This window comes from Galdieria sulphuraria (genome assembly GCF_000341285.1).
Source record: "Galdieria sulphuraria unplaced genomic scaffold scaf_92, whole genome shotgun sequence".
Taxonomy (NCBI): domain Eukaryota; phylum Rhodophyta; class Bangiophyceae; order Galdieriales; family Galdieriaceae; genus Galdieria; species Galdieria sulphuraria.
The window spans coordinates 1,950-12,279 of NW_005178383.1; the positions used below are offsets into that span (position 1 = coordinate 1,950).

General features: G+C 35.8%; 3 protein-coding genes across 3 annotated transcripts in view; all 3 read right to left on the reverse strand.

Annotated features, from left to right (window-relative positions):
• Positions 1–41, reverse strand: part of Gasu_61410 (uncharacterized protein) — an 875-nt gene extending 834 nt beyond the window's left edge. Inside the window, exon 1 of the mRNA XM_005702677.1 lies at positions 1–41. This exon is cut by the window's left edge and continues 834 nt beyond it. The gene's annotated coding sequence lies outside the window, so the exon portion shown is untranslated.
• A 518-nt stretch (positions 42–559) lies between these two features.
• On the reverse strand, positions 560–1,391 carry Gasu_61420 (60S ribosomal protein L18Ae). Its single transcript, XM_005702678.1, has 2 exons — positions 1,281–1,391; positions 560–1,231 (listed from the first exon to the last, which is right to left on the reverse strand). The coding sequence occupies exons 1-2, from the start codon at positions 1,281–1,283 to the stop codon at positions 698–700; spliced, it is 537 nt and encodes a 178-aa protein (XP_005702735.1). The 5' UTR covers positions 1,284–1,391; the 3' UTR covers positions 560–697.
• Positions 1,392–3,966: 2,575 nt separating this feature from the next.
• Gasu_61430 (archaeal ATPase) lies at positions 3,967–7,171 on the reverse strand. Its single transcript, XM_005702679.1, has one exon. It carries the CDS (start codon positions 7,079–7,081, stop codon positions 4,622–4,624), a length of 2,460 nt encoding a protein of 819 aa, XP_005702736.1. The 5' UTR covers positions 7,082–7,171; the 3' UTR covers positions 3,967–4,621.
• Between the last annotated feature and the right edge of the window lie 3,159 nt (positions 7,172–10,330).

Genomic DNA, 10,330 nt, shown 5'->3' on the forward strand with positions numbered 1-10,330 from the left:
CTTGACGACAGGATAATAGTACACTCCACTGTTTCACTTTTTGTCTAAGACATTCTACAGGGAGCAACAAGTTAAATGACTTTTCCAAAGAATAATCTTCTAAAGAGAACAATAAGTTACAAAGTACAACACTAGAAGACTCGGTCAGTTCCCCAGTCGCCCAACGAGTGTGTTCAACCTTTTCACAAGCTTGAATCAATAGATACCTTCCGTCTTGTGACAAAACCAAATTGATTACTTTCAAGTGGGGTTCCAGCCACTTCAAATTGGCACAATGAGGTAGTACATCTGAATTATCTTTTGAAGGCAATGACCAAAACGAAACCCAACTTTCACCCGCTACGACCAAATGATTACTTGACAGCTTCAGGTGTGATACTTGAAAGACTTTTAATTTACGTCTAACGCTACTCTCTTCCACGTTGGATTCTTCCCAAAGTTCTTTGGGTATGAAAAGAATAGACTCTGAAGGAATACAAAAAGTGGACAGAGGTCTTTGGTCACTTGTCTTGGAAGAGTCTTCAAGTCTCTCAATTATTTGTGCAGCAGACTTTGAAAACTGATACTTCAAGTCTTTATCTTGTAGACATTTGGATATGATCTCTTGTAGGCAATATTTTCGTTCTTCTAAGCGTTCCAATAGCAATTCCCTACTCGAGAAACAATTTTGCATCAACAATTCCACAAAACGAATTCTTTATTGTACTATAGTTGTTGGTCTCTTTGCTTTAAATGGTGTATTGTATTTCTTCAGTGGAGCTCTTGGACGCATATGAGGTAAAGCAAACTTGATCTTACTGTCATGGAATTGGGTGACCTTCGAACGCCTACAATCTTTTGCTGCAACTGGCATAGCTTTAAGTACCCAAATGGAACTCCAACGGGCACGATGACGACCACTCATATCCTTGTACATTTGTTCTACAGCACCGTTCACTGTCACGTCCCGATACTCTCTATACATATTGATAGTATCTGACCTCGATTTGTATCTTATCCAAATTCCGTAATTCTTGACTTGAGTAGACTTTTTCTCAAATATTTCACTGATGTTCAAAATTTCACCCGAAGATTTCTTTACTCGTTTAAGTTTACGTAAAAAGTACCAGAAACGAGACTTGGCGTTGACGACGTTGGGCGCGAAGATCTTAAGGCGGTAAATAGGCGGTTCAGGTTCCTCTTGAGTCGGTATTTTTCTTCCAACAACGCTATATTGGTGAAGCCAAGCTTTCTATTAAAAAATTTAGAAAAATTTCTTATGGCGTTAAAAGTCATACTACCATTGTGACAAAAGGGATAGAGTGAATAACAACTTTTCCTAAAGTCGTCGACGACGCTTTCCAAGTGCAATTTTTCAATGGGAAAATTGGAAGAGCTTAGTTATCCCAATTGCTTCTTCACCGTTTTGAATCTTCTAGTTTTGGTACAAAAATGCTGAGTTTTTATAAAGAAACAAAAGCTGATGTGTTTCTGATCAATGGAATACGTTGAATGTATTATTCTCAAGATAACTAACCGAAGAGGGATTGGAGTCTGCAAAAGTTGGTTTCGTATAGTGACCTTTTTGTTCCTCTTGTATGCTAAATTAACTTATCAGCCAGTTCAATAAAAGTTACAATAGATAGTCGATGTAGTGATAGCTGTTTTGAAATAATGCAAGTTGTGAAAATATGTTTTTCAGAGGTGGCACTTTTGAAACAACTCTTCATGTAATACCAACTCACTACAATGAGAATTCTTCAACGATCCAATGAGACAGAGCACTTTGAATTGGCAAGTTTCAACCGACAAAAGTGTTGACTTGGTTGTTGTATTTCAGCTTCCACTCACGGAGAGCCTTGAAGCAATTATTACCGTCGACAAGTGGCGCTGTTATTCTATTCTCTTCAATGAGTTCTTGTAGAAAAGTCCTCTTCTGTGCTATGTAAAAGTTAGTTTCTAGAATCATACACAGTTTACTTGGCTGTGGTTTCTACCCAGCTGTTTACAGAATACAATCAATAAGAGCCAAAACGCATATACTGACTACTGCTTTGGAAAGATGCATTTCCTCACTTGAATATGGAAGTCAGTTAGACTTCAAACCCTATTAGAAACAAGTGTAATTGGTAGAGGACCCAAGTTAAAAAGAGAAAGAGAGAAAGAGAAAGAGAGAATAGTCGACCGAATAGCGTTTATTAGTATTTATCATTGAATATAACAAGTGATGCTATGGAATATTAACAAATGAAACAAGTTTAAAGCTCGAATATCTATCAAAGCGTCCATCAGTTGAGGTCTTTCATTCTTTTTAGATGTCAGATGTTTTACTCTTGTTTTTATGATAATGAAAACAAGTCTCAAGACAAACTTGGCTCCCTTCAAGAACTTTCTTAATAGAATGATTCGATTTTGTTACAAAACCCCCTGAAAATGTTCAAATACTCCATCAGCTAGGACGTTCTCAAATCAGTAGCGACCTAGAGTACATCTCATCTAAAAGATGACTATTCATCAAATCCTAGCATGCTTATTACATATTGTAGAAAAGTTTTTAGTATATTGTGACAAAATTTCTATTCAAAAAAATAGTTTACTCATATTGTAAACTTTCGACTGGCCTTTAGTAGCGCTCAAGTTTCTTTTCAATGGACATTGTATACAATTTCTTTCTCAAATGATATATTAAGAAATGCTTTGGTTATATAATGAAATTGTAACGTTTATTTGTATAGAAAGATTATTTTATTCAAATGACAAGTTTCATTGTTTCTCACACTGGAATCTTTTCTTTGCAATTACTTGCAACAAATAATGTCCATTTGTATAGATAGTCTACAAGAATTATTTCATGAACACCACAAGAAAACAGAGTGTTTTTAGTTCAAAATGATTCACTCTTATTTTGCATTTTCGAGAAATTCTGACAAGTTTACAAGGTCAATAAATGAAAACTTGAAAATCGAAAACAAACGAACGCTATTACCACCAACACTAAATTCTTATACTTTAACAGAATTCGGTTCCAATAAGTCTACATTTTATACTGCAAAGTTGAGTTCTACCGATACTAACAATCTTCGCTTGCTTTTAGTATCACTTGGGAATAGAAAGCACATTCCTTCTAGTAGTTTTGTTTTCTTCTCACGACAATCCTATGAGATAGGTTACTTACTGTCTCAGTAGCTTTCTACATTTTTCAAAGTAAAGGTTTTTCTTTCGATAGTCTCATGAGATATTCCTCTTCGTAAAAGGAATCAGAACTTGCACTAGCAAGTCTCTTCTTTCAGCAAAGTACTTCGATAACCAAGAAGAAACCTTTAGCTTTTGCCTCTGTAAAGGTACCGTGTTTACAAGATATCAATCTCAATTTCCCGTCGATAGCAACCAGCTACGGATTGATATCTGAAATAGGACTCTCAGTAGTTATATTTCCACCTAAACAAGAAACACTTCTAATTTGACTTACAAAACGTTCGAAATTGGAGCTGATTTTCTTCCAATTGTTGAATACGATCCAATGATGTACTTAAGGATACGGCAGCTTCAATGGACCATCCATTTTCGACTTTGTATCATCTACAAGAAGCAATTCTTGTGCATCATTTAAAAAAATAAGACAATTCCATCTTTTATGATGTTATAATATCTCACTTTTGAATATTTGACTTTGATAGGTTCCATTACATACTTTACTTTCATCTTGATATCGATTCCGATCTGTTAGGAACAGCTGGTGTCTTGCGTATGTATATTGACAAGTTACAATATGGTTGTTGCTGAGATATCCACACTCGAAGTTTTCTTCTTCTTTTTAGGAAAATGAGCTGTAGTGCATCTTCAGGAATAGGAATACTTTCTTTTATGCAGAAAGTTTCTTTTGCTTGGACATAACTCCAAAAGGCGTCGAAAATAAACAAAAATTGCCATCAAAACAAGACTTTATTTGTTTGATACCTAACACTTGTTTGGAAAAATTTGTTTTTCTCCAAACATAGACTTTAGGATTCCCAGAATACAATAATCACATTGTGAACCGTTGTATTGGACATGTAACTTTTGAGTAGGATGCCATTCACCTTTATACGACTTGCAACTCCTTCCACTGTTACTACATAACAGGCATCTACCATAGCTTAAGTTAAAAAAAGCGTTGATTGTATAACTATCAAGTTCTTGTGACAGGGGTTGAACAGTCCATATCCACACTGTACAGGCTCCACAGCCACATGAAGCAAGAAGCTTCTTTGTAGTTGTTCTTTATTCAGATTCATCTACAAAGATGGTGGCAATTTCTTCAGATAAGCTTGAGCTTCTTTTACTGTTTGCAAGCTAGCTTTGTACCAGCTAATTTACAGCCTTCTATTAAATAGTTTATCAATAACTTTTCAGGTTCCTCTATATAGATTGGTATTTCAATGTTAAAGCAGAAGACCTTGTCAAAGTCATTCTTCTCTCGAAGCGTAACTAACATTGGCATTCGAGCATATTGGTAAGATATCTCAAGTTACTAAGCACGTAATGACTTTGCAGTGAGATAAAAACAAAAATTACATGTCTTTATTAGGACTACGACTTCTATAAGGCTTCCATCATCTTCTACAGGGAAATCATGGGCATACCACAAACTAGTCCATAAAAGCTACTTTGCTAAAAACTGTCGTATTCCTAACATAATTCGCAATCTTAGTGAAGGACTATCGATACCACAATCGGAAAGAAAATCTGTCGTAACGCCATCAAAATCTCTTACTCCTATGAAGGACAGCTTAGGCAAAGAATAGGCAACATCCTCTTCAGAAAGACCACAACGGTCTCTTAGGAAAGTATTCCAATCAAATGACGAAGACAAAGAACTCGATGCTGCGACACTTCGTTCCACTTGCATAGCAGTTTGAAGCTCTTCCATTTGCATCCTATTCTCCTCATTTGTTCTCGGTCTTATATTTCGAGTCACTCTTGAAGTAACATTTGATTGCTCCGTTTCCAAAGATGAAACATATTCATTGGACATCGACTCAAAGAGAGTTTTACACCATACTGAAAAGTCTTTAGAAAACTCTCCTCGGTTTGCTTCCCCAATTTTCCTCAATGTTTCGACATTATCTCTTCCCAAATACATTTCAAGGTTCCTTTGAGAAACAATTACCAATTGCAGACATGATCGACTACTTTCATTCAAAGTTGATCCCGAAGAATGTTGAGTCACCAAACCACTTGCATCTTCAACAATATTATGTTCTTCGGTAGAGAAACCTACAGATCGATCATATCTAGTACATACTACCACAAACTGAAAACGAAGTTGAACAGATGAAAAAGATTCGTCATTCAAAACGGAAACAACTCCCTTAAAAAATTTTTTGGCTTCTTCCTCAATATTTGTTTTCGAAAATTCAGTTTTGTGATAAAATTTGAATGAAAATCCAACAACATAACGTGTTTGTCCATTATGGAATACAACATATGCATCAGGACCACTCGAATCGCCATCTTTCGGAACAAAAATACCACAACGTTGTAAATAATCTCCATAATGAACAGAAAATGAACCAGAGACATTTCTCAAGATGGGTATATCATAAGATTTTGTTGATTCCATAGAATAAGAAACATTGTCCTGTTCAATAAAAGAACCCTGGAAAATTCCTGGAATAGCAGAATGCACAATAGGCGAGGAATTAGAATGAAGAAAAGTTAATAAGCGAAAACGAAAGATCTTCATAAATACAAATTCAAAGAAGACTCCTTTTGCTGTTGAAGTGTCGGGAATATAACTAAACGGAGATAAAGGAAAAAGTTCAGTAGCCTCACGGAAAAATTTATAGTTGCTATGAGCTCGCAATATAAACTCACAACAACCAATCTCGAATTCCTCGCCCAAAACTTCAGAGTAAAACCCAAAAGTTGCAACCAAATCCATCAAATAAGTTCTCGTTCCACATAGAGCAATTGCAAAGTTGATTGGAAAAACTGTCCCGAGCTGATAATTGAAAAGAACAAATTGATATCGAAGAAGGGTTGCAGAATCTAATATCTCCGGAACAATAAACGTTGTTGTCTTTCGTACTACAGAGTGAAAAATATCATCTAACACACTTTCCATATTGTCATCGTTGATAACAGGTTGCGACAAGTCTGCAGCTTTCTCTGCTAGGGCTACTAAAGTATTCTTTAAAATCAACGGAATACCTCCTGTCTTCTTTTTTAATAATTCTGCGAATCGATGTTGCAAGCCATCTGAGGGCAATAACCAGTCCTTCAAGGTCTTTCCACTATAAATTGCCAGCTCAAGATATTCATTAATATCGTTGAGGTTAAAAGGATTCAATCGCAACATATCGAGGCTCATGCTACTGGAGCGAGCATCAGACATACGGGCTGAGATTTGAGATGTCCTGCCTGCCAAATAGACAATTACCTTCCCTGTAATCAACAAATCACGTAAAATACGGAAGAAATTCCGGAAAGGTACATATTCTGGATCGGGCTCGACGAACTGTTTCGTGGTAAGTTCACTATAGTATTTGGTGAGGTCACTCAGGTGGCTAAGTTCGTCTATCATCAAAAATAAATATTGTTTCTGAAACTGTTCGAGAAGATACTGGAAAAATAAAGAAACACTAGGTTGCTTCATCGCTGCGTCCGTGAATTCTACAATTTCTCGGGCACTCATACCATTACACTCGGCTGTAGCCATAGCTATGTTATACATCAAAGCCTCTAGAAAACTTGGAAAAGGAGCACCAGAAAAGCTCTCTCCTAGTTCTAAGATAACTGACAAAGTGTTTTCCGCAAAGTGTTTCCAAGGCACTTTCAACTCACTCGGTTGGGGGTTATCGTTTGAACTGTGTAGTTGTTGAAAAGTCTGTGCATTGGAACACTCACGCTCTGCAAAAATATTCAAATAGGCCAAAAAGTTTTGGCCTACAAATGTTTTGCCGGCTCCATAAATATGCGGCGCAAAACAGCAAGCCGGGCGATTGAACGAAGGCCCACCGTACGCCTTCTCCGAGAACTGAAAAAGAAACGTCTGTATAATTGTCCTGACGTCCTCTTCCCTGTCAATTTGTGGTTCTTTTAAGCGGTATATTGTTTGCATTATTCAAAGACTGATACAACTCGAAACTTTCAACAACGAATGACCTAAACACAAATTGTAAATTGGACAAATTGATAATGTTTTTCAAGAGTTTCCAGGGCGGCTATACAGTTACTTTGGATATCGTTAAGTTGGTTTATGACACTTTAGCCACTTCAAACCTATCGAGGGTTTAAAGTTATAAAAATGAAATTTCGGAATCTAAACCTCTCTTTGAACATATTTCAAGCTTTGAATTGTTTCTATTGTAACAGTCCCACCTTTTCCTTTGAGACGTTGAGCTCCACTTGGCTTGTATTGTCTTTTTGGATTGTCCAATATTGAATACCTCTGTTACTTTTATATATTCCATTCAAGAGATATCGTTGTTTAAACTCTGGTATTCCGTGGAAATTCGCTGTTTGTGTTTCGAGGAGATAACCAAGGCAACGGATTCCAAACAACTCAAGGTCGTGAACCTTTCATCTCTCTCGTAAATCAGCAGATTTTTATTGAGTGTCGTTTTAGAATATTTTTCGTGCATATCTGCAGTCAGAATCTTGGTCCTTTAGGCTCTTGTCGATATCAGCCCTTGGGTTCACATTTTCAAGATAGTTTGTAGGAACCTTAACTAGATTCTTAGTCGAATCCTATTCCTTTTATTTTTGGGCACTTTAGTTATGTCCGTTTTCATTTAGGAAGATACTCTTTTTAAAGAGACGAATTGTAGGTTTGTGATCAGATTTGGAACATAAAAGACATTTCTCAGAATAGCATGCAAAAGAAATCCAGGGACTAGTTCTACCCATCTGTCATAGTTGTCTTTATTATTTGCCTTTGAATTGCTCCTTTAAAAGGGTCATATTATTAGATAATTAGGACGCTCGTTAATAAGTTGACGGAGCGTTTAAAGAAGATTCTGACCAGAGATAGATTGCTCCTTGCTATGATTGATTTTCCTAGACATTGTTGTTTTGATACACCTTGTAGATAGGTATTTATATAGTTTGTCTCAATGTCTCATATCTATTCCCTTATAGATGATCGTTAATTCATTTATCACGAATTCTACCAAAAGAAAAATTTCAATAGTCATCTTACCCAGTCGTTTTGTTGTATCGTTTTACATAAATGATAAAAGTTTCTACCGAAAAAGCAAGGTGATGCTGACTATAGGAGTATTTTAGCTGTTAAAGAGACATTTCCAAAAAATGGACAAATAACAAAAAGGTTAAAAAGTGTACAAACTTTTGGTTTATAAGAGTACCAAAAATCAGTAAAGTCTCTATGCCCAAAAAAAACTATTATAACAGAAAGGAGTTTACATTTCAGTGTTTCTCATCATAGCAGAAACATCTGAGCAATCCTTTTACAATTCTTTTTATAGATGATTTTAAAACATTCCCATTTAGCAAACTCTTGCAAAAAAAGATAACATTGCTAAAGCAAGATTGCAATCGTACACATAGCGTTGTTCAAATCGGCATACAGTCTCATTCTTTTTAATACTGTATAATTAGGTAAGATTGCCGATGGACATTTACCTTGTTATGATGACAAGTGGTGGGTTCTTCGAATGGATAATTTTAAAACAAAAAATTAGGAAACAATGGAACTTAAGCTCTTGTAATAGAAAGACTGCTCTGCTTCTTCTTCTTTTTTTGGAAACTAGAAACATAAATTATCCAACAGTGCTATTAACGAATACTCTTACAACTTTTCACTGTTGGCTTTCATTTGAAGAGAACTATAGGGTTGAATCTGGAAAGGGACGATCTTTGCAACTTTCAATCTTTGAGCAACCGTTTGAGATACTCTCTCTATGAGCTCCTTGACTTTAACAGTACTCTAAACTTTACCCCGTAAATTGTGTCCCTATTTGTATGTTTTCTAATACTCAATGACTCGATATAATCCTTGGCACTTGTGTGTAGACCCAGTCAATGAATGGCAAAGTTTGAGGTTATAACTTTTTGTGTTTGTTAACTATCCAAATATTGCATATATCAAAATATACCGGAGTAGCCATAGTAAAAACTCAATCTAACATTCCCTGAGGAGAGTAGTAGTCACAAGAAAGTTTCTGGATGACTCAAAGTCAGGTACGTTTGAGTGTAGAGCCAATGACTCAAAATGAAGCATTCCTATGTGGACAACATACTGCAATGGAATTATACAATATCTTGCAACAATGTCAATGTGATAAGAATACATAACTAACTACCTATTTGAATATGTGATAGTAATCTTTTGCAACAATACTATCTGCCAGGGCATTCCACATCTCAGCAAAGTTCCTTCCAAACAACATTTTCCAGGTACTAGAAACATACCTTTTGTCTAAATCATTGCGAAAGATAACTGTTTGAAAACGATTGATGGTGCAGGATCTACCAAAACTTTTCAATCTGACTACATTTCTTTCTCCTTTACTATTTGTCAAATAGCCACTCCTCTAAAGGGTTCAACGTATTACAAACTTACAATTCCAACCAAAAGATTCTAGTAAAATATTTCTTATTCTGTTAATATGAAAACCAAGCAGCTTTCGATCGATTCAACCAAGTTCCATCATCATTACATCTTTGAAGTTTGCACAACAATCTACAACCTTTTGTCCGCCAACTTGTGGTTCTATCAAACCTAATCTAGTTGAAGACTCATTCTACCTTTCAGAAAGGTAAAGTTTATGCTTGGTTATGGAAACTTGGGTGCTCACCCAATCACATCGGGTCTCTGGCTGATGAAGGTTTGTTTTAGAACCTTCACAGTTTCCAAAGTTGAGAAGTAAGATACCATAGTTTAAGCCTTGCATTTTATTTTGAATAAAAAGTTTTTTGTTGTATAACTTTCGATTGCTCAAATTGAGTCATTATCAACGTGTCTCAAGCTTCCATAGCGATTTATTTTGGTAACAAACTGATCCAACAGTCTTTTGAAGTCATCCATTGTGAGACTATGCTGAAAAATCGAAACATTTTAGAAACGTTTCAATTTCAACAAATATTCCATTCATACGTAGAGGAGAAGAAAGAATGTGAGATTCTAAAACAATTGGAACAAAGACAAAGCTCTTTCTGGTGTCATATAGAGTTTTCTGTTTCTCCAATACGGACTTTTTCATGACTTGAGAGCCTTTCCCAACAAAGTTTTCTACAATTGCTTCAAAATAGCCAATCTATTGTCATAGACACCAAAAATGACTCAACTTATTGAATACAATTGTCGTATGTTTAGTATTGATAATATTCAGAATGTATTATGCAAAAC